At 37.9% G+C, this 27,358-nt stretch overlaps 1 protein-coding gene across 1 annotated transcript; it reads left to right on the plus strand.

Annotated features, from left to right (window-relative positions):
• Positions 1 to 1,979: 1,979 nt before the first annotated feature.
• On the plus strand, positions 1,980 to 27,053 carry LOC146466512 (translocation protein SEC63 homolog). The gene is made up of 22 exons (XM_085127083.1): positions 1,980 to 2,138; positions 2,280 to 2,385; positions 3,732 to 3,846; positions 4,591 to 4,706; positions 6,253 to 6,314; positions 7,018 to 7,076; positions 7,319 to 7,369; positions 7,890 to 7,998; positions 10,522 to 10,616; positions 11,912 to 12,047; positions 13,696 to 13,788; positions 15,599 to 15,744; positions 17,451 to 17,503; positions 18,281 to 18,375; positions 18,831 to 18,916; positions 19,794 to 19,880; positions 21,006 to 21,146; positions 22,130 to 22,380; positions 23,521 to 23,686; positions 24,362 to 24,460; positions 25,241 to 25,345; positions 26,790 to 27,053. The coding sequence occupies exons 1-22, from the start codon at positions 2,015 to 2,017 to the stop codon at positions 26,907 to 26,909; spliced, it is 2,415 nt and encodes an 804-aa protein (XP_084983209.1). The 5' UTR covers positions 1,980 to 2,014; the 3' UTR covers positions 26,910 to 27,053.
• The last annotated feature ends 305 nt before the right edge of the window (positions 27,054 to 27,358 follow it).

A 27,358-nucleotide genomic window follows, 5' to 3' on the forward strand; every position in this document is an offset into this window, starting at 1 on the left:
CCACCGTGCTGCAATCCCCCCCGACATTTGGCCTTGCTTTCGCGCTTAGCAATGACGTCACTACCGAGAACGAGACGTTCTCTCTGTGGTGAGTTGAATAACTTCGGCTTACGAGTAAAGGCTTCAAAAAGAAATTGTGTCAGTTCAAAAGCTGGTAGCTTTAACAGGCCAAGACGAAGTGACGAAATCTTTAGTACGATTGGTCATCGCCCAGGCCCGTAGCAAGGCTAAAACAACTGAGGGGGCTTAGCAAAATGGTGAAACAAAACTACCCCCATCCCCGTCACTCAAAAGCAGACTGATTTGGGAGTTTAAGATGCAACGAGAACATAAGAAAACCTGGTAGATTTAGTAAGTAAAACAATAACTTTGCACCTTTAACCACACTCTTAGGTACATGGTTTTGTCTTTTCTTTAACGTGGACTACTACGTGAAGTTTCCTAATTTCACGTTTGAAGGAGGACGTAGACAAACGACGACAAATTTTTCTTTCTCTTTTTAAATTTGGAATCGGGCAGTAAGAATCCGACTGCAGGAGAATTTTTTTTTCTCTGGTCTTGAGGACATATTTGTGTGACAACGCGGAAACACTAAATTGTTATAAACTAAGGACATTTGTCTTGCTTAAAATGAGCGGATGTCTTAGCAAACAAGTAGCTTATTTCGACAGCTTTCACGGCTTCAGATTGGTTGACTTTAATCCATTTTGATTCTTATTTCGTATTCACAAGATAGGAGTGCCTTTTGCGAAGGAAACTGACAGGTAGTAAACAGACTATTAAAGGTTGTAAAAAGGCACTTGCAGCGTCAGAATTCAACATTAATTTGTTTTAATTATATATTTTTGGGCACATTGCTTTTTAACTTCAAAAAATTCTGGGGGGGCTCAAGCCCCCCCTGCCCCTCCCCCCGCTACGGGCCTGATCGCTGTACGGTAAGTTGACCGATGCATGACCTCACACCTCCGCATTTCACATTGATGCTACTTCATATATTTCACATCAAAAGAGTTTACATACAGTAAAACATCGCGAGTAAGAACCTATTTTTAAGAACCTGTTAGCACTTTAAATTTCAAAGGGCAAGACTCTTGAAGCTATGGAATGAACCGACACGATGAAACTTAATCTGTCTATATCATATCATTAATAATGACTTCTGTACACGTTTCTGCTTTCCATGTTTATCAACCAATCATATCTCAGCTTTTCATTGGTATCATCTTTAAATATAGTAACCGTTTATTAAAAAAATTTCCAATTTTTACTTAGCTTTTTGCAGCCCCTGAAGATCGAAGGTAAGTTTTGTCTAACCGAAATATTGGGCAATAAAATTATTTTAGCTGTCCGACCAGCTTTTCATTTTGATTTCACGGAGAGAATGCCCGGGGTGTGCCATAAAATAAGTCATTTTTTGGAATGAAGTACTTACTCCAATAAAGGTTGGAGTTTGACGACAGCCTCCTCCTCCTCCCGGAAGATGACTTGATTCGTCGACGTTTGGTTTCTTAATTTCTTAACCTTTTAGCCTTGTAAAATAGTATTTTGAAGTACACAACATTTCAACTATTTGCTTTGATGTTCTCCTTGGGTGCCCCCGTAAACGTGGCTCTCGAAGGCCTTTATCTCATAAAATCCAGGTTTGGAGACTTGACGATAACCTCCTCTCGAGAGGTCCCCTAAAGAGAAGAGTGGTAGGACGAAATGACTATTTTGCGGGGGTGGGGAGGAGGAGGAACGGATGACTTTTAAGTGAACGTTTTTGATCAGACAGTTGATTTACCCTTTTACCTGTGCAGCATGCATAGACGGGCGGGAGAAGAAACAACACAAATTTTGATCGAACCATCCCTTTTCCATCGATCTTTCATCTTCGTTGCCCTTCGATTATTTCCTCGCTCGCAAACTTTCCCGTCCCTCCCCCTACTGTTTCGTTAGTCCGACTATTTCTTCTGAAAACCGCTGACCATTCCTACCTCTTCCTCTCTTTTCAGAAACTCTAAACCAATCCAATATGGCTGGCGCTCAATTCGAGTACGATGAAAAAGGCACGACTTTCTACTACTTTCTTATATCTTTCTACGGTATAGTTCTCGCACCGGTAACTTATTATATCTGGAGAGTGACGAAATTACCAGGTAAGTCAAAAGATCCTTCTGGTCGTACACAAAAACAGCGTTGTAAAATTCTGATCCGCGTCAAACTCAGCTGGTTTTTTTAGAATTCACACATTTAAGTTTTTTCGTATTTTTGGTAAAACTCTTGCAATTGAATTTCAGATGACCAGAAAAGAGCAATTAAGATCTGTAGATGTCCACCTTGTGTAGAGAAGCGAGCAATATTGCGAAAAAAAGAACCGAAATCAAAAAGCATTCGCTATTTAAGGTAAGCTCGACAAATCCGTGAATGGCTGCTTACAAAGAATGACGTGTATTTTAAGTACATGTACTTTATATGATTTCATTTTTTCTGTTTTAAGATCGTAATTGGTGGGGATGTTTTTTTGTTTTTACTGTGGAATGATGGTATCAATGTTGTTTTGATATTGTTACACCAGTTTGAGTTCAGTTTTATTAAATTATTGTCAGAATTCAAAGAGCTTCCCTCCATTCAGCAGCTTTGCTGCTGTAAGCTTATTTGATAGATTTTCTTTGAAAGGTTTTTTTTTACGTTATCGACCTTTCTTAGGCTGTTAGCTTGACAGTGACTTAAATATTGTTTTCCCCTTTAATTTGTACAGCAATTGATCTATACCTGGTTACGTTTTTATTTTATGTCTCAGTTACACTGTAGTACGTGTAGTGTGATTGGTCAATTTTTCAGGCTGTATTTCGCTGTATGGCCTGCTTAATTTGAAAGCTATTCTTTTCCCGCACGCCCGAGTAACCTAGAGATCTGATAAATATCTTTTTTTATTTTTACCAACCTCATTTTTTTGGTCCATACTGTAAGTTATGGATCCTCATTTTTCCCATTGATTTATGCTGATTGAAGAAAGAAAGAGAATAATAAATTTATAAACTAATCATAATCTGGAGTGAATATTGACTGTTCACACAAATCATCTAAGTGAACAAGAATAAATTGGTGTGAAAAATTGGCAAAATGAGAGGAAAAGCTTCTCATTCAGCCAAAACATTCATGTAATGTGATTAGTTAGAAAATTGGGAATCTACAGGTAAACTCCAAAGGATATACACAGTATTGCATGGTGTTTTTACATGTATTTGTTGACACAGCTAGTTTTTTTTTTTTTTTTTTTTTTGTCTTGAGTGTGACAGTAACCTTCTGATCAATATTTCCAATCACTGGCCAATATCATACAAGGTTTGTCAAAAAACAAATAATCTCAAATTGCCCTCTAATGCAAATGGACCTAGCTTGTACTTGTCCAAGTGCACACCCACAAAATCTTTGCAGGTATTGAAGTTGATACCCAGACACTTAATAATTGAAAGGCTGAGAGCATAATTAACCTATATGATTATGGGCAAGATTTCCATTTTATCACAAAATGAAGCACAAAGCAGCCAATAAAAAAAAAATGGAGCAATGTTTCCTGAAGGAATTCAAGGCAACCTGCAAAAAAAATTCTGCTGAATCTGAGCGAAAACAACAAAAAGCTATCTGAAAAGTCATTTGGGTTGGTTATGCTTTCAGCCTTTTAATTTGCCAACTTTTTTTTGGTTTGAATGGTCTGAAAATATTAACTGAAAATTTCTTTTGTTTAGTCTTTCAGTTTTAGCTGTCTTATGGGTTTTATTTTTTGTTGGAGTATATAAAATATCTCAGTTTGAAAAGGACTTCACTGAATATGACCCTTATGCTGTGCTAGAGTTGGATAGGGTGAGTTACTGGAGGAATTATTATTGAATTCATCTTTATTTATTTTTGAGCCAGCATTGAAAATATTTGGTTTTTGTTAGTATATGTTCATCTAAGAAAGCTGCACCTAATTATTGGTTAAAAATAAAACATGGCCATAAGTACTGAATTTGGATTGAGTCAGAATTTATGCTGAATTAGTAGCCAGGGAACATTAAACCCATGTCACTGTTAGAAAAAAGACAGTAATGGACAGTTCCCCATTTGGTACATGGTCTGTCTTGTTTATGTTGCAGGTTAAATTTGTTTTTGATTGATATTAGAAATGAGACGAACTAAATAATTAAACTGGATTAACAAGGCTGCTGCCTTACAGGAGCCCAGTAGCCTGGGGCACCCAAAAAAATACTCTGTACTCATTTTTGTAGGAGCACCTAACACTTCACATGTTGGGCTCGTAACTTCTTGATTTTTGGTCTTGTGGGCTCCTTCAAATTTTTCCCAGTCAATAGCCCTGTCAAAAAAATTTTCAAACCAAGCCAGATCAAGACATTCCTCCACAGGTTGGCTCGGTGGGATTAAGATCACAGATTTGACTGAGTAACTTAGTGGCTGTCATATGCCCTTCAGTTGTATGTGACTGTAGTATACCAAAGTATAGCTTGTTTGTCAAAACACGAGTGAGGCCATGTTTGACCTTTGTTTTTGCAATAAGTATTACAGTCATGATGTTTATTATACATGCATTCTTGTGTGATACCGTAGGGGGCAACGACAGCAGATATTCGACGGCAGTATCGCCGACTAAGTATGAAGTATCATCCTGATAAGGAAACAGGTGATCCCCAGAAGTTCATGAGAATAGCCAAAGCTTACGAAGCGTGAGTATATTTCTTCGGTTTTCTGGCCTTACAGTATGTGTAAGACTACATGTATGATAATAATGGACTAAATTGTTGTTTTTGTGCAAGTCATTAGTTGAGCCGGTTAAATTTTGAAGACCAAGCGCAGAAAGGACCTGTGTGCATTTTTAAGGCTTAATTCATGACAGAGGTAGAATTATTTAGTATTTCTGCTGTCAAATCTCCCCTCAAAAAAGAATCATGATAAAAAATAGATAGAGGACCTCGTCTGTTCTTGTTCAAATTCACAAATGTTCTGGATTGTTTGTTCTGCTGTAAACTTGGAAGCACTCTCAACTAAGTTGGAACGATAGAAATGTCCACATTTCTTCAAATTGCTGTACAAACTGTACAGTGTATATTTAAGGCATTGTGAATCATTAATTTAGTTTGTTTTGGCTAAATAGCCCAACCTGCAAATAAATTAAGCCCCAGGAGGACACATGGCCTAGCTCTGTAGTTCTAACCTTGAAATATATATAAATATTATATCCTTTGTGTTTACGGTACATGTACAGTGTAGGTCAATGTTTAATAACATGAATTATTATTTTGTCAGTATTAAGCACCAATAAATAAATATAAAAGTACTTTTTTTTATTGGAGCTGACAGCCCAACAATCTTGTGTCATTATTCAGTGCCTTCTCGCGGTAGAATATATTTTAGTTCAACTGTGGGGAGGCATTGTTCAATGATTAAAGACATGGAAAGGAAGGGGATAGTCATCTTATGTTTGGTTTTATTTATAATTTATTATTGTAAATTATTTCTTTTAAATGATGATCCTATTTATTATCACGAGAGTTTTCATGTTTTTTTTTAAGGGGGAATGTAGCCATAACTAAACAGTGGCCACCTCTTATTAAGAAGAAAATAAAGTAGTAGTGCATTTCTGAGCAGGTTCGCAGCAGGTCATACATGTAGGTCTGATTTCGGTTAGGGACTTCAGAGTTGTATGTCCCTGGGTTGAGTCACTATTCAGTTGGGTGTATGATAGCCTTAAATGAACTGTAGTTACTTTTAACTAAATAATATATTTATTATAATTTCTGACAAAGATTATGGGTAAGATGATAGAGAACAACAGTAATTAACATACTGTTTTATACATGAAGTACAGGTATAGGAACATAATTTTAGGGATTATTCTATCTAAAATGCCCTCTGAAAACTGCAAGGGTGGCCCTTATCAGCCGATTTGTAGAATAAACCTTTACTCTAGATGCTTATATTATTTTATTGGATAGGGTATTACAAAAGCACCAGCGAATAAGGATACTTAAATTGAATGGAAAAACTGTAAGTGACTTCTGATAAATTGCGGGATTCTCCATTCAAATCGCCTTGTATTGATTTTCTTGTGAAACAAAAGGAGAATATGACCTTAGATCTATCAAAAGTCACTTGAGGCCTTATTCCACACACCCTTCCAATTCTAAAGAAAGGGGAAGCTTTATTGCATGGAGCATACTACCGGTAAGTCAATTAATTAGTACATGCACATGCCTATGAATTTCTTTTCAGGCTAACGAATGAAGAATCAAGAAAAAATTGGGAAGAGCATGGCAACCCAGATGGGCCAGGAGGTAAGGCTGCAGAACAGGCTTGTATTTTGATTGTGTAAAAGTGTATGAAATGGATTGGGTGTGTGAAGCTTGATGACATCTCTTCTCTATCAGTAGAACAGATCACTAAGAGAACAAGGAGATTGTCACAGTATGCAAATTGTTTTTTGTAGAATTTTTTTCTAGACTTTTTGATTTCTAGACTCCATTACATATTTGACATTCCCTCAACCTTACATGCACTGTATCTGATCTCTCCTTGGCATGGTGGATTCTTCTCTTTCTGATCCTGCCAAAGTTCTGATTAAACAGCATTATTTTATTGACCAGGTCTTTATTTCCTGTTCATTTTCCTTGATGAGAAAGTAAATCATGTAGTTTGGAAACCATTAAACTTGGTTTCTTATTTTAAAATACATAGAGAGGTTATTTCATTTGAGTGTCGTGAAACCAAAACCAAGATAATTACTCTGGCCAATCTGAGCGATGTAAACAGCACAATGAACCAATCAGAACTTAGTAAATACATGTTACCATCACCAAGGGCCGAAAAATGTATACAGTCAAGCAAGTCACGACTGAGTTGCGCTACTTTTGCCAACCAGTCACAGAGTGAAGTAAAGTAAAGTAAATGTAATTAGCAAATTACTTTTGACATTCAATTGAAAACTGCTGTAATTGTGAAGCAATTTTATTTAATAAGTCATTTTGTTTATTATTTCAGCCACCAGTTTTGGAATAGCTCTTCCTTCTTGGCTTGTAAGCAAGGAAAACTCTATGTGGGTGAGTTGCATTATCTCAGGAATAAGTTGTTAAATAAATATTTTATTACTATTCATTGCCTTTTTGTTGAAATGGTTCTGTGTACTGTAGGTATCTACTGTGCATTCATTTGTATGGCTACAGTCACTACTGAAAATCAGCTCAAAATGTTATGTTTCCTTGACTGTATGGCCAGTCCTGTTGTAGTGGAGTGTTATAACCCACCTCATGTTCATTTACCTTTTTTGAAATTATATTTGTAGGTTTTGGGAGCATATGGACTCGCTTTTATGGTGATTTTACCAGTTGCAGTGGTAAGTTGAAAAGAAGACATGTATCAAAAGTAAGATGTTAAGACACAACAGAAAGCCATGCACAATTAATAATTTTACTTTCTGTGAAAAACCATGAACACTTGTCAGTGATACATGTATGCTACATGGGAAAATTGTTTTGACCAATCAAAATTAGAATTTCTACCCAGATCTTGGTAAAAAATAATGTCATCAATACAAAATTTGAGCACTGGTTACTCAGGCATCAATGTGATGTCATGGCAGAAACAGTGTCTGTTTACTCTGGATAACTATTTAAAAGCTGGCTATCTGGCTATCTAAAAAAATCATTGGTCAGTTTATTTCTGTTTAGATCAGACTTCGTTCAGGTGCAGGTTTTTTTGGCATCAAAAGCAGGGGAACCAAACCAATACAAAAATATAGTTTACATTTTACAAAACCAGACCAAAACTGTAATAAAGTTATAATTGATACCGGTAATTGAAAAATTAATGGTGTAATATAATGCAACTCAGTATTTTTGTTTTTTGTTGACCAGGGAACCTGGTGGTACAAGTCAATTCAATACAGCTGTGAGCAGATTCTGTTGGACACCACTCAGCTTTACTACTACTTCTTCCACAAGACTCCAGCAATGCAGACTAAACGTATGAGGATTTCCTTTTATTTGCTTTCACAGGGATTGTACAATGTAGGAAGTTTCTAATGTAAATTACAAAAAATAGGCTGTGCAATGTCAGCAAGCAAGGAAGGTAGCATTTTCGTCCAACACATTATTGTCCTTTAGTTGGCAGTATTAGACAGATTGGAAGGGCTCCAGGACAAATGAGTGTGTTTATGTAACAGGGTGGCAGAGCAAAGTGACAGCTAATTCCTAGTTCACATTTTGAAGCAACATCAATTGTCTTCCTCTCATTGTGTTTGTATTATTTTTACAACCAGAGCTCAGCTGACACTACAGGGTGTTTCAAAAGTTCGTTCCGATTTAAAGTTGTTAATTTCTTAAACAAATCAATTGTTTGTTAGAACTTTTTCAATAAATTGAGGTAGATAATTTATTAAAATGGGTGGCAATAGCAATTTTAATTGTCAACTTGATGCTTTTGTTTTGATTTTCACGCCAAATGTACACACGTGCGTTTTCCCGCCATTTTTCGCACCCTTTGTGCATATTGTTCCTTTCCCGAATTTGTTGTTATTCTCTGATTTTTTCCCTGAACTTTCTGTTTTCTCTGTTACGAAAATGAAGTCAGACATTGTTTATGCTAGAGCTCAAGCAGCCATATTAAGATCATCTGGTCATTCAGTCAAAGAAATCGCTCAATTTTTTTAACAAGACTGAACGTTGAGTGAACAAGTGGTCGAAAAGAGAGTGCTTCGAAGACAAACCAAGACGCGGGCGACCGTCTGTTTTGACGAATTGTGCTCGAAAATCAATCGAGAAAGCGAAGTACAAAGGGAACAATTCAACAAGGAAGATTGCCAAGAATCTTCAGCAGAAAAATATCCAAGTTTCGAGCATAACGGTGTGGAGATACATGACTAGGAAAGGATGGAAGGCTTTCAAGCGAAAGAAAATACCTCTGTTGAGCGAAAAGCAAAGAAAAGCCCGTTTGAGATTTGCCAAGAAATACGCGAAGCTGACAGCAGAGGATTGGGACAATTTTTTTATTCACAGATGAGTGTCCTAAATATCTTTTCCAGTACCCAAATCCAAAAAACGATATTGTATGGGGCTCGTAGGAATGTGATGTTCCTCCAGCTTTCCAAGTGAAGCAAAGTGCAAAGGTGATGGTGTGGGGTGGCATGACGGGTCGTGGGCTCACAAAGTTACACATGCTACCCACAGGCCAAACCGTAAATTCTGAATACTACATCAACCAAATCCTTGAGAAAGAAGTCAAACCGTTAACATCAAGGCGTCAGGTTACAGGTTGCCCGATAGAGAGGAAGCTGTTTAGCTCAAAGAAAGAGTCAGATGACATTCGTTCAGGATGGAGCACCGGCTCACACTTCAAAGGCAACTCAGAGATGGTGTCAAAAGAATCTGCCAAACTTTATAGCCAAGGATGGCTGACCAGCGAACTCTTCTGATCTCAATCCCATTGAGAACATCTGGAGTATCACTGAAGAGACAACGTACAAAGATCCAGCCCCTAAAACGATGAAAGAGCTGAAGAGGCGACTACGCTTTGCATGGAAAAATGTGACTCTTGACACGCTAAAGGAACTCACACATTCTATGCCTAGGCGATTAGAAAATGTCATTAAAAATAAAGGCGGGCATTCTGGTTACTAATAATTTGAATGATCGAATGAAAAATAAGCAGAAAATAATATACCTAATTTTTAAAGAGGTAGTTTAAATAAATAATGAAACGTTAGAAGAAAACAAATCGGAACGAACTTTTGAAACACCCTGTATAAACAGAAGATTGTGTGAAAATGCTGTTCTAAATAACCAGCTATCACAATTGGTCACACAAGGATGTTTCGTCATCCTCTTTCCTCTGTCATCCTGCGTAAACTCACTATATTTTGACTTGAGGACCTAGCATACAGGGCTTGTTTTCAAAGCTGGGTTAAGCTAACCCATGATTTATAGTGTCAGTTTTGATTCTTAGCTCAGTGATGTAGGTTCTATAATTTTTTTTTGTCCTTCAGTTTTGTCACTTTGTTGTTTGTAACATTAAAGCCGATTTAGACGGTACAACTTTTGGTCATGACTGTCACATGCAATTTCTACAATGTAGAGCACGAGCTGCTCGCATCATGCAAAAAATCGTACACAACTCTCGTTATTTAACAATTTGCCTATACCTACGATTGTTGTAGATTTTAAAGCATTTTTTAAATTCCTACAACATTTTTTGTGATGTACATGACAGTCGTAAATGAGTTGTAGGTTTGATTTACACGAAACAATTTGTGGCATAGGCCTGTCGTGAGCTTGTTGCGTGCGACAAAGTCGTACCGTGTAAATCGCCCTTTACATGTACTTCACTAAGACTATGTGTAAGTGCCAAGTAAGTCCATACAAACATGTTTTATTTATTGCATTGGATTCTATTTAAATTTGTCTGACATCAAAATACAAACTTAGTTTTGCTTGGAGTTATAACAAAGTTAATTAGAAAAACTCACTTTTCTTTAATTACAATCTCTCTTAGGTGTGCTGATGATTTTGGCTGGCTCCCTGGAATTTGAAAAAGGTCACAATAATGAAATTCAAGAGAGGCCCAGTGATAATGTAGAGTTGCCAGAGGTAAGTAAGGCCTGCATCTTTCTGAGGTATATGTATCGCAATATCTACTTTCTCTGTTTTAATAATAATACCTCTGCTAGCATTCTATCATAAATTAATGTAGTATCCATTCTTTGATAGACAGTGAGTGTTGAAAATGCACTTGACTCTCGAACAATGAGCTCTTGATTTTGATGTGACATGAATTCAAAGCAATGTCAAGCTCGATAGTAATTCTCTTTAAAAACGATGTTAGAATGTTTAAGTCAAGGGGCCTTCAGCTGATAGATTCAGTAGTGTAGCAGCTCTCGTAAGCTTGTAATTCTTGTAATTGTGTAGCTATTGTTTTTAGGGTTGAGGGTATTGTTCTGTTGTTTTTTCTATTGTTTTTTAGAAGGGTCCAAGCCAATCAGGTGAGACCTTGTGAGAGCTGCTATATTGCCTGATACAGTGTAGTTTTCCTATGGAAATAATTTATGATGTTCTTAAAACAAATATCATGATAGTCTAAATTATAACCATCAAATTTCCAAAGAGCAACTATCAGATAATTCTTCCAAGACAGAAACACTCCATGTTGTTTTTATTGTTCATCATGCACCAATAAAATTTTCCGCAAACAAGTCAATGAAACTAGTTTTTTTTTAATTCACAGGGCAATAATAATCATTTGACCTTATTTCATTATAACATGTACATGTACATGCACATGTATGTATGTATGTATGTAAACCTTGAAAAGTTATAATAAGGGAGCTTTAATAAGCAGCACCAACAGCAATGCCAACGAAAACTTCAGTTGTTGAAAACAACTTTATTTCCTCTGTGTTGCATCATGGTAGTTGCCCCGACAGCAACGCCAACGGAAACGTTGCTTGAAAATATAACTTTATTTCATCCATGCTACATTACGATTATTTCAAGTCATTCAACTTTTACAGAAATGGCAAACTACCCAGGAAACAAATTGCTAGGAGTGGTCTCCAAGTTAACAAACTTTAAGATAATTAAAAATTCACTGGCATGTGTGTTCCAATTTCCCACAAAACCTTGAATTTGGTCATTTCACATTGTCGTTTTGCAGAAGACGGCAAAGAAATGTACCAAGATTTAAAACATGTGCAGAGCAATATTGTTTTTATTCATTAAATCTATCGTTTTGCGGCATTGTCGTTCCCTACATGTATATTTATAACACAGCCCTCAGCCACTCAAAGTGCATGCTCAATAAAGGTTATTTCATATAAATATTTATCATAGTATCAGTAGTTTCCCTTTCATAAGTCATTCCAACATATCCTATTCAATCTATCCAGTTGATGCGGGACTTACCCAACCTTGGAGATAAGAACAAAGAGCCCCCACTGTGCTACCCATACAGCATCAAGGCTAGAGCTCTGATCCATGCTCACCTGTCAAGGTTAGAGCTTCCAAGGCTCACTCTTAAATCAGGTAAGAATAAAGAAATTCACGATGAGTGTGTGTACTGCACCTTTCAATAACATGTGGACTCTGAATTTCAAGATTTTAGCCAACCATTGGGTTTTCCACTGCGTCAATCAGCTCAGCAGATCTCTCTTAGAAAACTAAAATGTTTGGCTCAGTGGGGTCAAAAAACCACATTCAAATAATGCTTGATTGGCGGATTTTAATCCACTTTATTAGCTTCTGTATTTTTGCAGTGAGTTGTCTGTATAATAATTATGATTGATGGCTGTAAAACATGCAAATTGTTAGTTGGGTTTTGAGTTTGCATGTTATTGAAAGGTGCAGTAACTAGTGTTGTGGTTGGTGTTAGTTTTCTACTACAATGTACCATGATTATTCTCTTAAGGTGGCTTACTACAGTTTTAATGGAGTATAAGAGCACAACTTTTAACTCTTTTAAAAAAGGTTCCATTTACTGTTTGCTTAAGTCTTTTACGATTCTATGTGAAATTTGAACAATTAAACGTCAACAAATAGTCAAAATGAGCGACCGAGTACCCAATGAGAGACTGGGCACTAGTAGGTTAAGTCACGTTTTTCTCAAATTCTACCCGTATGACCCCACCTGAAAATTTCAGGAATAAGAATGTGGGTCTGATTTAACATTCATGCAAAGTAAAATAAAAATCTGTAAGACAGTTTTTGTGCAAACTAAGAGAATCTGAAATCAGAAATAGCTCAAAATCTGTCTTACAGATTTTTCAAAAATTTTGGCTCCAAACGTGATTCACCCGAACAAATCAACCGTGAAAATTTCATCATAAGTTGTACGGTAAGTTTTCGAGCAATCCTCGATCAAAGACAGGTTTTTACAACCTCGGACGAGAATTGAATTGCGCATGCCCTTTATTTAAGCGCGCGCTCATGTAACGCCATGTATCGCGTGCGAGAAAGGTACAGTAAATTAGAGCTCTTTTACCGAATGTTTATCAAACTTTTTTGCCATATTTTTTTGGCCCTAGGCTTGATTACATGTTTGAACGGAGTTTTGAAACTATCGCTACATACACCAAAGAGATTTGACACCTTTCAAGTGCTGATCAGAAGTGGTTTTTGTTACTTCTTGAGGTTACTTGCGTCATTTTTGCACACGCGACAAATACTGACGTATGGCAAGCTATCATAGCGCGCGCCACTAAGTCTCGGAAAAACTGTAGTAAGCCACCGTAAGGAGTAATTGTCTAATTATTGCTAGATGATCATTGCTGCATTATAATCTAATTAATATATGATGTCAGTCCGAAGTATATGGCATTATAAACTGCTGTGAATCCATGAACAATGTACCAACCAAAAACACCACTTCTTTGTAACACGTGAACTTTTTACCCTTGTTAAAAATACTCTGTGCTTTGAAATAAATTTCAACGTAGATTTGTGCACCACTTTGAAGCTGGTTTTCTGAACCGCATCCTGTTCTTTGAGTACCTTCAGACAGTAATTTACCGCAGGTGCAATTAATTTTGGAGATTTGGCCAGATTTTTTTGAAGCTGTGAAGAACATGCAGTTCAAGATGTCCTCTCCTGCCGTTCACAATTTTAAATATTACCACCTCAATAAATTGTTGTTGTTATTGTTGTAATTTATACATGTATGCTCTGTTATCTTCAGACTTGGACTTAATACTGCAGAAGAGTCCATTCCTTGTCCAGGAGATGGTGAGCTGTGTGGCGCAGCTGATTGTTATGGCCAAAGCAGGAAGAGGTATGTTACATCATAGTTTTACATATATTAATTTTCATGATTTTACAGCTGTAAATCCTCTTTTTTTTTTTTTTTTTCACTTGACATTTTTTAGCTGGTATGTACTATGATGTGCCTCTCTTGGTTTTGGTTATTGTTCAAACCCCGGTTGTTCAAAGAGCAGATACATGTAACTCTATCCAGCAGATAAAATGTACTCCAACCATTTTACATATTATCCGCCGGATAAAGTAACCTGCTCTTTGAACAACTTGGACCAGTTTTGTTATTATACTTATTATTATTATTATTATTATTATTATTAAAATAATGAAAATTCTTTATTAAAATATTCCACACAAATTGCTATTTACAAGTTAAAAGTATAAAAAAAAAAGAGCTATTAAAAACCTATTCACATTTCTTTTCGATTAAAAAAAAGATAATATTTTTAAGCAACAATGTTTTTGTAAAGAAAAAGAAAAAAAGAACAAATGTCATGAAGTTTTTTTTTTTTTAAAAAAATCAAATTCGGCATTTTAAAATCGGTCTACTTGATAAAAAGAAAAAAAAATAAATAAATAAATAAACAAAATACGCATCTCTCAAATGGCCCCTTCTGCAGTTTCAATGTCAATGTCCGCGTTCTTGATGTCACGTTGCATTCTTCGTAGTGTCCTGGAACCTCTAAGACAGACGAGTGCAGATCTTAACAGTGCAAAGGAAATTCGGCTCCTGATCCATGACATGGTTTTAGCATATTGCTCCCCTTTCTTGATAGCAATCAGCTCCGCTAATCGACTATGGTATCTCAAGCATTCATTGCCCATTCCGCCGGTTGTAGTGAAGACCAAAGGTGTAAATGTTCCATGCTCAATGTCGAGAACTCTCCTTGAGTACAGGCGCTTTTTCTCATTCTCATGCATACGATAGATCTGTTGCGGCTCCAGGTCCTTATACGATTCAGCATTGGGGTGGCAAACCCTTACATCAAAGAATGCCGATCGTCGTTGCTCCCAGAACCCACGTGCATGGATATCCAATCTCGCATCTTGTGCTTTGTTGGATCCTCTACTTAACTGTTCTCCAGAGATGTCTAGGAGAACTGGCTCAGTCTCAACGTCACTGCAAACTGTACTCAGGAGTTCAGCCTCCAGATCTCTGAGCTCATTGTGACGCTGAATGACGAAACCTCCTAGTTTACAGATCATAGAGTGGTCAACTGTAAAAACTTCCCCACATGCACATGTGGAAGGGATGTCATCTATTGACCAGTCATAGCGTAGTTTAACAGCGTCGCGGAACTGCCTTTTATTGAGGTTAAAACCCAGATCTTTAAGAGGGAGGACTGTAAGCCACGCCGATGATCCTTTTTCCGCCGCCAGATTCAGTGCTCGCTTAGTCTTACATGGTGCCATCTCCTTAATACGCTCTGTTCTGTCCACGAGTTCCTTTGATCTTTCCCTTGTTACTGCCTGTTGTGCTGATTTTACGAGGGAATCTGCTGGTAGCTCATGTGACTGAGATACGATTTGTCCAACGAGGGGTGTTGTTACTTTGACTGAGGAAGCGTACTCGCGGCTTGCTTCAAGGCATGGCATTATTATTACTACTATTACTATTATTATTATTATTATTATTATTATTGTTGTTATTATTATTATTACATAATAAAAAGGAAAATCCAAAAATTATGTTTGAATGAAAGTGCATACAGGTAAATACTGTAAATCATGCTTGCTAGAATTGTGTATGTGTAATTTATAAATTAAACCAGGTTATAGGTTAATAATTATGTATTTGATTGTTTGTTTGTTTGTTATTTGTTTAGCCTCTAACATGCCACGGCTGGAGACAGTTGAAAACTGCATACGCGTTAGTCAAATGATGGTTCAGGGCCTGTGGGACAACAAATCTCCTTTGTTGCAACTGCCGCATCTCAATCAGGAAAACTTGAGACACTTTACCACCAAAAAGGTAGGCATACCTCGGTTTTGTTTGTTGGCTTTCTAAATCTCTCACAATAGAGCAGTTTCCGATTGAGTGTCATAAAACCAAAACCAAAGTTATTACTCTGACCAATCAAAATGGACATAAACAGTGCAATGAGCCAATCAGAATTTGAAGCAAATACATGTAACCAGCGCCAAGCGCGGGAAAACGCGGGCAAGCTTAAAACATGACAAAAATATCAAGTCACGTTTTGTTATTACTCCGGTCAATCACAACAGACGTAAACAGTGCAATGAACCAATCAGAATTTGAAGCAAATACATGTAACCGGCGCCAAGCGCGGGAAAACACGTGCGAGCTTAACATGCGAGCAATTGAAGTAACGTTTTGTTTTGGTTTTGCTTCTCATAATTTGTTGAGAAATGGCAAGACCATTTAGTAAACGTAAAACTCTCGATACTCGTGTTACATGTAACTTAGGTGAAATTAAAAAAACCTATATGGTAACTTCACTTGCCTTTGGAAAAACAAGCTAAGTTCTTGAGCGTTTTATTTTCATTAATATAGTATTGAGGGTCAGATTCATTATTTAAAGCTTCTTGTGACTGTCCTTGTCTTTCTTCTTGGAAAATAACTGTTGAGTTAATTTGATCTAGTGTGTATGTTTGTTTTCTGTGTATTGTCCAACTTTTCAATAACATGCCAACTCTGAATTTAGGCCAAACTAGCGATTGTGTTTTTGCAAATGTCTTCTTGCTGTTAGTCATAATTATAACTCCAGAAAACAGAAGCAATCACAATGGATTGAAATCCACTAATCGTAATTTGTGAACACAATGACGCAGTTTTTTAACCTAAACTGGTGCCAGAAATGTCCGCTTACGGAATATCAATTAAGGACGGTGCCTCCATATACAGAAGTATTTTTGCACAGTTTATGACTATGCGGGAAAAGGAGATCTTAGTATGGGCTACTGGAATATAGAAAGAAAATTGGGGTTAGCGGGGCATTTTTTTTAGAGATAATTAAGCAACAACTATTCTGAAAAGCACTCAAAATACAAAGCGTTGTTTCCCAAATTGAAGCTTTATTATCTCTGAAAAATGCATGGTTACCCCCAATTTTCTTGTTGGATACCAAGAGTTCTTGCTAAGTTCTGATATTTCTCCGCATAGTTTTAAACCGCGCAAAAATATCCCTGTATTAGTAGGCACCAACCATAGGAAACCCGAGTTTCTCTAAATGCGCAGAACATATGCGCCGTAACAAAAGTGAGCATCTTCCTTAAATTGATGTCTAGCGTAAAGCACTACGCACAACCATTAGTCAGTTAAATAATATTAAACCAAAGATATTGTGGGTCAGTTATTACAAGACAGTTGAGACGGTGTTTAACAAAACCACGTTCTAAGCCATTTCCAATTTTGCCAACAGTCATATCTTAACATTGTCTGCTGCTGATGGTAACAAGAAGGCTTGCATCCCAGACTAGAAAACTATTTATCTACTTAAAATAGACCACTTACAGACAGATTTAGAGGCCCACTGATTGTCTTAAGCCGGGGCCTACGTTAGACTTGTTTAAATAACTGGCCCTGTGTGTTTTATTTCCACTTTGCATGTTATTGAAAGTTGCAAAAATGACCAATTAAGAAGACATTTTGTTGTTTTTAGTTGTGGTGATTCATTCGTAAACTGCTTATCATGCGTTGGTTATTCTTTCACACAGCGAAGTGTTCGTTCCATCAGACAGCTGGCGTCCATGAAAGATGAAGATAGAAGGTTAGTTTGTACATACATCCAGATGAACCAGCTAGTAATAACATACATACATACACACTTTATTATGTGATTAAGTAGGTCAGTTGACGCAAATATAAAAGCTGATGTGGACCTACTTACGAAACAAACTAAAACCTACCTAAGTAACAAAAACATTTAGATAGAGTGGTTTTAAATCAAGTGTCGTAAAACCATAAGCAAAGTAACTACTCTGGCCAATCACAATAGACGCAAGCAGCGCAATGAACCAATCAGAATTCAAAGAAAATACATGTAACCGGCACCAAGCGCGGGAAAACGCGTACGAGCAAGACGTGATTGGTTTTGGTTTTACTTCTCATTGGTTGAAAAAGTGGCGTGAGTTTTGTCAACCAATCACAGAGCTTAGCAATGCAAAACCAAAGCCAACGCGCAATTACTTTCGACACTCAATTGGAAACCACTCTATCCTGCTAGCAGAGGTTTCTTTCTGGCAAGTCTTTTAACATATTCGAAGTCGTTCGCTTCTCTAGTATTTCGCGTAGTCGTAAAAAAGCCAACAAAGCGAAATACCAGAGACGCGAACGACATTGTACATGCTAAAGAACTTGCCAGAAAGAAACGCTCTGTTAGTAGGGTAATATTTAGAAAATAGTTATTCAAGGAAATTGCTTTAAGAATGCTAATTTACGTACCTTTACCTAATACATTGTAAGCTACCCTGTTGAAATAAAGTTACTTACCTTACCTTATAATTTGCCATTACTGACACAATTTTGTTCATGAACAATATTGCAGGTCTTTGTTAAGGAATTTGGCTGGGGAGCAGTATGAAGATGTCATCAATGTTTGTTCAATGTTTCCTGTCATTGAAATGAAAGTTAAACCACATGGTTAGTTTCTTGTAACAAGCTCAACATTTTTGGTGTCCCTTAACGCAATTTAACACAGCTTGAGCGAAAACTGCTTTGGAGCTCCAAACAGTGAATGCTTTTCGTAGTTAATTTGTCAGACTTTTAGTTTTCTGCTTGAAGGTCAGGATTTCATGAGTCAGTCCGGCACAGGCGCTGACAGCTGTCTTGTTGTGAATAGCCAACTGTTCCACTCCGCGCGGAGTGGGAGAGAAACTCCCCCTCGCCGCGCGTCACGTGTCCTCGCGGGGTCTGATATTCGTTTGCACTCCCGTGTCTTACCTGCTCTACTACCACTGAAAACTAAGGAAAAAGACTCCTCGCAGTCTATAAGGCACAGTCTATTCCCTCTCTCATACTAATGGAGAAAAGTCAAACTTTTCCCAGGTGTATGCAGTTCAACTTTAATGTTTGAATTTCATTTTCTTGTCACATAGTCCTCGATGATGAAGATGAAGAAAGCGTGATTACAACTGGTTCAATAGTCACCGTGACTGTTACAGTGAAGAGAAGGAACCTAGCTGTGAGTGTTCGAGTTCTTGTTTTTATCAGTTACAAGTAAATGTAGTGACAAGGTTCTGAGGACGCTAATGTAGTTTTCAGTGAAACCCAACTACACAGATTTAAATTGCAACTCTCCAAATGTCCTTGCCCACATGACGGCAGGCACTATCATGCAAAGTTGAGTGAAGCACTGTGCTTTGCAGGGGTTCGCAACCGAGCCTCGTTTCCTGTAAGCCCATATTCAAGTCACGGCCAGGCGGCTGTTGTATTATTTTTGTATTTGGCGGCGATTCGGGTTGTAAACTTAAACGGGCGTTGTTCTTGTTTAGTTTGGTAAAACATCTCCTAACGCGATGTCAAAATTGCTCCTGATTCCACAATAATATTAAAAAATATTCATTTAAAAATTTCCCCAATAAATGGTGGTTGTTTCATATCTTATTATGGGTGTACCACGTTTTTGCTGAATAGGCCAGTGTTTTGTATTGTTGTTTTAGCTAAGGTAAAATTCTTTATGCGAATAAGAAATCCGAAGAAAGTCGATAAGAAAGCCGGAAAATAGCGATTTGGATGTAATATATCAAACACGAGACACAGTGTTTCATCACATATTAAACACCGAGAAGAGAGTTGAAAATACGACGCGTAGCGGAGTATTTTTGACGAACTTCGAGGTTTTTGATATTGTGGTGAAACACTGTGACGAGTGTTTGATATAACTTCTCAAACAAACTGGTTTTGGGGTTTTCATCAGATTTCCGAAAAACCATGATTTCCTTTGTCTTTGGCTTTTGAATTATTAATGAGTTTGAGAATGAAAAATCGCTGCCTTGAAACAACCACCAAGAGAGAAACAAACAAACAAACAAAAAATCAAACATGTACGCTATTTGTAGGAGTTCTTTGAAGATGAGACACCAGATGAAGCAGGTAACTCACCAGCCGCTGAAGTTGATCATCAAAATGACACCCTAGAACCCAAGGTAGGTTATGAAATTAATACTGTTATCACACAGTTGAAGACAATAACTTTTTTGCACTATCAAAGGTCGCATTGCAATTTTGTTTTATTGGAATGGGTGTGTAGTTAGAGAGAAAATTAACGTTTATAATACTGTATACGATCGTAGGTCAGATTTTTCAATTTTTCGATTTTTTTTTTTTTTTTTTTTTTTTTTTTTTTTTGCTCTTTGGTTAGATAAGGTATCAATGTTGAAACTGCTGAAAGAAAATGCTCAAAATCATTAAAATAACGCGAGATACTGTATGTGTTCGATTACTAGAACCGCCCACCTCGAATAAGCGCCCAGCCTGGTAGCCCAAAAAGTTAATAAGCGCCCACCCCATCTCCTCCCAACACAAATAATTTCTGTACATCTGTACAAGTGCAGCGTGAAGTAAGAGGAGCGGCAGTTGTGCTCCAAAATTGGTTTTAGATACGGTAGTCAATGAACGTTTGTATTGTTTATGGCTTGTTTATGTTAGCTTCTCCACTTTGTTTTGTTTTGTTGATGCGAAATAAACTTGTTATCCCTTGTTTTGTTGTTCTCGAAAAATGTCTTTGCTTGTTGAAAATGTCGGGAAAATAATAAGTGCCCACCCTCATGGGCCCAAAATTAAATAAGCACCCAGGGCGGTTAATAGAATAAATACGGTATGTCAATAGAATGTTTTGGTAACATAACGTTGTTATAATCCAATAGTTCCAATTTGGCGTCCAGCAGAGTTTTGACATTTTTTCGCTGGCAAAATTCATCCGCGATATCAAAGTACCGTTAATTTGCGTGGTTTAACATTTCTAAATTTCGCTGACTTTCGTTCCACAAGAGTAGCATCTAGAGAACTCAGTGTACATCGTTCGTAACGTTTCCTTCATTTCTTGGTTTTACTGAACACCATAACAAACAATAATTCCACGCACTTTTCCTTTTTCCTTTTCCTTGCAAGTCAACGCTTCTTTATTCGTTCTTTAGCTGAAATTGAACGTTTTGGAATGACAGCTGTATGCGTCATGTCTGGCACCAAATTTGTAACAAGAATTTCCTGTGTAACTCTTACAGAATATGCGGTTAAAATCAGACAACAAAAACGTGATGTTTTTTTTGCAGGGCTCACCGCAGCCAGGTGCACAGAAAGTGTGGCAGAAAAACAAAAAGAAAGGTAAAAAAGCCAAGCCACAAAAACAGCAGCCTAAGAAAAAACCTGTAAAACAACAACCCAAGAAGAAAAACTCGCAGGAGGAGAAAGAGGTGAGTCTGTTTGAAAAATGACTTTGTAGTCATATTTACAACGCGAAGCACGAAGCTTTCACAAAACCACTCAAGTTCTTTTTTGGCCTTGAACTGGCTTCCTGAAAGCTGCTGTTGAACTTTGATTAAGGTGGCCCAATTTATTCGTTTATTTCAGTCTCGTCTAATGTATGTACTCAACAGCAAGCTCACGAAAAACTGGCCACAATCGCAGTAAATCAGCTCTGTTACTGTAGTCTCCAATAGCGCTTTCCATTTTGACAATATTTCCGGTTTAACAGGTTGAAACGAAAAAGGACACGCGGGCAGACTGTTAATCTTTTAATCTGACAATAAGATCGCAGGTTTGAAACTGAAAATGAGGCTCTTTGCCGATCTCGTTCCCAGAGCTTTTAATTTACAAGAGAAAAGTCCTGGGAACGAGATTGAGTTGAAAAGAAATTTTTTTCGGCATCTCAAACCAAAGACTTTGCCCCAGGTCTCAAGAGACCACTCGCTTGTAATCAGTATGCAATGGTAGAGTTAAATTCGTGAGAAACGAATTAGCATAAAGAGTTACGAGCACACACGTATTTCCAGAAATGCACTTCACTTTGATAGGTCAGTAGCATAAAAATTTCACATGTTCAGTATACCAGCTGAATACCCGGCCACTTCAAAGCTGTACCCCCCCCCCCCAACAAAAAAAAAAAAAAAGAAAAGAAAAGAAAAGAAAAGGTGGCTACGGGGCTACATGGATACGTGGCTACCCGGCTTTCGCACTCAAAGAACGAGTTATAAACACATTCTCTGTGTTGATTGATGCACGCAAGTTACGAGGTATAGGCGAGTTTCGGCATCACGCTTAACGAATGATGTATGCGTAGCCATTGTAGCCACGTAGCTACTGTTTTAGAGGTATAGCTTTGAAGTGGCCGGGTATTCTGCCGTTAAGCCCGACATTTGAACCAGGCAACCACTTTTTAAAAACCTTTTCTTTTCAGAAAACAAACGAAGAGAAGGAAGAGCCAAACGGAAAGAAGAGCAAAAACAAAGCGAATAAGAAAAAAACGGAGCAAGATGAAAACGACGAGAAAGATGCGGAGGATGATAAGAACGAAGAAGGAGAGAAGGAGGAAGCCGAGGGTGAAGACGACGAGGATGAGGAGGAAGAAACAAATGATAAGATAGAAGAAATCAAAAAACCTAAACGAAAACCAGTGGAGGACGAGTCGTCTGAATTGGAAACTAGCAGGTATGGTAAATTAAATAACGTTTATGCTATTGGTTTAGCCAAATCGGGGATTCCGAGGAGTCGAAAGCTGCAAAATCTTCGCGGAAATTTTTAGAGAAATGTTGTGCATTATCAGTGAGTTTTCTTCGCTGATTGTTTTGATCGTTTTGAATTGGTTTTAGCAAGATTTCTTCAGGCCATATATTAATTATGTATGCATTTTGCGACTCAAATTCTTTAGGCTCGTTCTTTGTGCAAGAGGGTTGGTATGGCAGTGATGCATGTAATATCGATGTATCGGGCTGTGCGGAAATCTTTCCTTGGTTTTTTCGTTTTTATTTCACACATCCAAATAATCTCGTGTCTCTGTGGCAAGCTCCACACCGACAAATACGGTATATGATGGTTGGTGGTGTCCGCTCAGCGGACAAGAAACTTAGCCCCGTATTGCATTTGCCATACTTGCCAACAAGAACACTGACTTTTATTATTTCTGACAGTTATGATGTGTCGTTCTTTATTTTCCCTTATATCATTTAATCTATACCGCTGTTATTTAATAATTTAATGTATATCGTGCTAGTATTGTGATCGTCTTAGCAAGAGTAGGGGACGTAGTTCCCGGTGTTGTGGTCTGGCCTTCTATCTTTCACACTCATGCTTGGGTTAAGTGGGTGGGTGGGTGAGATCTATTATGGACCGATAGCGGCTGCCAGAGGCGTCTTCACATGCTGACGTCCAATTTCACCCCATAGAAATGTAAACCGCCATGAGACTTGGTGATGTGTGTGGTATATAAGAATTCATTCATTCATTCATTAGCCGAAATAAAGTGTGTCTGTATGTATTTCTCTACACGGTATGAAAATAAATGCCAACAAATCGTTAAGGAAACTGGACAAATCCTGGGGTGACCCTGTGCATTTAACATCTTTAACTTCCCCTTGCAAGATCATAACACTTTCACTTTCAAACTTACAGGTTATGGAACGAAATGAATATTCACGAAAGACAAAATCAGTACTATGGGTATTGAGACCAGTGACGAGAATTTGCATGCTTTTATGCTTCTCCACAAAGCCGGGTTTACATTTGGACCCCGTAGATCTCCTGTTGCCCTACTGCTACTTAACCTTACTTTTCCGATTTTTCACACGCAAGCCTTGAAGACGAGGACAGTGACGTTCCACAAGAAGACGCCAGTGCTCGAGATTCCGAAGATGAAGCCGAGTGGGATCGACTGCAAGCCGATGTGAAGGGTCGGGATAATATCTTGGATCCCAAGTCTAAAGAAAGCCATATTGTTCACGCGCCTTACTTCCCAGAGGTAAACGCAGCTTGTTGTTTTTAGAGGGTGTCTTAATTTCATCTATTAATTCTGTTTTATCTTCAGTTCACATACAGTCAACTCCCTTTATTGCGGACACCCTCGGCCGGACCGATAGAGTTAGTGTCCTTAATAACGAGAGTCCGTAAAAGCAGGTTTTTATTTCAGTCAAACGTCTGTAATTTATTTTTGCCGGGGATTTAGTTGCTGTCCGTATTATCGGGTTTCCGCAAAGCGAGAGTTAACTTACTCAGTGACTGTATATGGTATTTTGGTATACTTCACTTTCACGAATTTTTCACGTTGTGCGAAATAGTTTACCAGTAATTATATCCCACTGGGAATACCTACTATTTAAAACCCATTTTCCTGCGAAGACCTAACATGCTTGTAGAAATATCTTAAAAAGAATGTCTTAAATATTCTTAAAAAGAGAAATCTAACAGCTATTCCGCTTATTCTTATTCCGGAGTAAGGTCAATCGAACGCAACTAAGTCTCTTACTAGATTTGTTGTCGTCTAGTATAGCTGTATATTTTTACTCGTTGTTTGTATTTTGACTCCCCTTGTGGACTCGCTAAAATACAGTGCAACTCGTGAAAATATACCGACAGCGATGCTGCACACCAAAACATCTAAAAATATATATTTATTTGTTTTCATTTCTTTCCACAGGAGAAACATGAGTGGTGGTGGATATACGTGACAGATCGCAGGAGAACAGAACTTATAACGGCGCCACAACAGATATTCAACTTAAAAGACGAGGAAAAGGTAGAGCAATTACCGTTTGTTAGATTAATCTTGGATAGCCTCTAGAACCTCTAGAAGTTACGGTGAAGCTGAAGTTTTAATCTTTGAGCTCAAACCTCTCCAAATTGGACATCTGTAGATCGATGCTTCTAAGTGATGCACCAATCACAAGGACAGGTTATATGGCAGTCCTTTAATTATTTCCTTCAAAATGCTGCGTACTATTTTGAGCACTTGTAGAATTCGTAGCACCATTCCTTAAAAATGGCGCATTCAGTTGACAAACTTTCAGGTCAGGCGGTCAGCTGTGTCCCGCTATGGAAGTGTCCTCTGACAAGAAACTTTGCTACACTTTACGTATCTCCATGTAAGAAGGAGGCGCTGGGCTACGGTTATGGAGACCTAACAATATTTCTGTGATTTTCTAAAATATTTCTGCGGTTTTCAACTGCGCATTTGCTTTGGTTTGCTTTACTGCTCTGTGATTGGTTAACAAACTCGCGCCATTTTCTCAACCAATGGGAAACAAACGCAAAACAAACGGTGAGCCACTCTCACGTGTTTTCCCGCGCTTGACACCTCCTACATGTATTTGCTTGCAGTTCTGATTGGTTCATTGCGCTGTTTAGTCTGTTCTGGTTGGCTGAGAGCGATAACGTTGGGTTTCGGTTTATGTCACTCGAATGAAAACCGCTCTAAGGTTCGGAAACTCTCTCTCTTGCTCCGAGTCTTGCGATATGAAATTTAATATTTCAGTTGCTTTTTTCATTGCTAAGCATTTGTTTGCTATTGTTGTTTCAGGTGGAACTAAAGTTTCAAGCTCCATACAAAGCCAAAACTTATCATTACACTGTAACAATACGCTCGGACTCGTACTTGGACGTTGACGTTCACCAAAATTTCAACGTGAGTAACCTTCAATCAATCAATCTTTATTTTACACACGGTTAAAAATTCATCTGGTCGATACAAATAAATGTACAAGACAAACTATCAATATCAAAATGTATAAATATATAAAAATCCTAATCCTAAACAACATTTCTAAAACCTAACGGAAAATTGACCTGCTTTCCATGAATGCTGTGTCTCAAGCTTACATAAAATGGAGATTATCAAGCTTGCGACCATTTTCATCTTCACCACCCGTTCCACATACAATTTTAAAAACTTATAAAAAAAACTGGATTATTATTATTAGGTTTCCACTGTGCTTGACTTTTAGCTTTACAAAGTGTTGCTAAAACTGAAGAGCTGACACATTCCCTTTAATGTCATTCAATCATTCCGACTGATATTGTTGCGCATGCGTAGTCGTAAGAATCTGCTTTATTGGTGATTTCCATCTGTGTTGGTGATAATGATGTTGAAAAAGGGTAAATTGTAAAAACAGCCTGAGATTTTCACTCAAAACTTCTTAAATGAGTTTCGATGAAGCTTTCAAAATAAAACAGTTATTGACCGCGTCCCATAAGGATAAGGGACAGTAAATGCTTTCTTTTATATAGGGCGTGTATACGATGATTAATGCGGTCTCTGACTGATCTCACATACTAAAGCCGTAGCAAGTGGGATAAACCTAGCGGGCCTCCTGACAAGGAACGGCCTGGTGAAATCCGAAGGGCAAGCCACCCCTGTTTTTTTTTTTTTGTTCGTTTGTTTGTTTGTTTGTTTTTGTTGTTGTTTGCTTGTTTGTTTATTTGTTGTGGTGGTGGTTTTCCTCTTTCCTTACGTCAATAGCCCAATGTAGCCCAAATACCCTTAATTTTACTATGGTTTTCTATTTCGTAATTTCCGCGCGCCATGCTAGCCTAGCGAAACTGTAAGAAAGAAAGGTAATTTAACGTCATTCGCTTTGCCATAACGTTATACTGTAGAGTGATATGTTGGTGCAAGACAACAAATATGTATTCTTTGAAGTGAAAGTTTTGTAATTCTTGCATTTTTTCTGTCTATTTTTGGGATATCGCAATGATTTAACAGTCAAAATTTGGCATGATTTTTGTTTTGTTGGCGTGATACAAACGGCGTCTTTTGGCTTCGTGTCCATAACTGTTCTGCAACAAATTGTTGGATGTATTGTATGGCAGTGCTAGAATTTTTTATCCGCGGGAAGCGCGGGTTTACTCATTACCGAAGAGGAAGTCGTGATGATTGTTGATGATGAGTTTGTGCGCTGTCCGCTCGCATCTTTTCTTCTGCTTGTGCTTGTCCTGCAACTTTCCGAGCGGCAGTTATTTTTTTCGCCCCTTAGCACGTTTGCTTCGTATTTTCAACTATTTACAACTGATTTTAGTTTGTGAGGTTGACCACGTTAGCTTAGCTAACGCCATTTTGCAAACTCTTTCAGATGAACGTAGAGGAAGCAAAGGAGGTTGAGACCAAACAGTGGGACTTTGATACAGATGAAGAAGATAAATTTGACGTGGATGAAAGTGGAGAGAGTGAAGAGGAGGAGTATAGCGACTGAAAAACAAAATATCCTAAACTCTATTTAATTCCCGTTCCCTGAAAGATGAGACAACTTACACAGTTAGAGCGCGCGAGCGTTTTCTCTCCCGGCAACACCAAGAGTTTCCCGTTAGGGTATTAGGTACTTCTTGAGCAACCCGGCATTCTAGTAGGGTTTTTGTCCGGTATTTACGGAATGTGCCGCTCGTTTTTCAAATTCCCCGGCAGACGCTATCATTTTAAACGCCAAAATGGCACCGTAATGGTACCGAACCAGTGTAAATGACAAAAGTTTTAGAGCGTTTTAATTGCGTCGTAAAACCAAAACCAAAGTTGTCACTCTAATCAATCACAAAAAACGTAAAAGCACAATCAACCAATCAGAACTCGAAGCAAATACAAGTAAGCGACCTCAAACGCGGGAAAACGCGTGCGAGCAAGTCACATGGTTTGGGCTTGACTTCTGAT

Source organism: Pavona decussata, unplaced genomic scaffold (genome assembly GCF_977016875.1).
Source record: "Pavona decussata unplaced genomic scaffold, jaPavDecu1.1 SCAFFOLD_143, whole genome shotgun sequence".
Classification (NCBI taxonomy): Eukaryota; Metazoa; Cnidaria; class Anthozoa; order Scleractinia; family Agariciidae; genus Pavona; species Pavona decussata.

What these genes read in the sequence shown, in the direction of transcription:
- LOC146466512 (XM_085127083.1), top strand. Translation starts at nt 2,015, where the DNA reads ATGGCTGGCGCTCAATTCGAGTACGATGAAAAAGGCACGACTTTCTAC. An exon ending in GACACTTTACCACCAAAAAG is followed by an intron (nt 15,745 to 17,450) that starts GTAGGCATACCT and finishes TCTTTCACACAG; the next exon opens with CGAAGTGTTCGTTCCATCAG. An exon ending in AATGAAAGTTAAACCACATG is followed by an intron (nt 18,376 to 18,830) that starts GTTAGTTTCTTG and finishes CTTGTCACATAG; the next exon opens with TCCTCGATGATGAAGATGAA.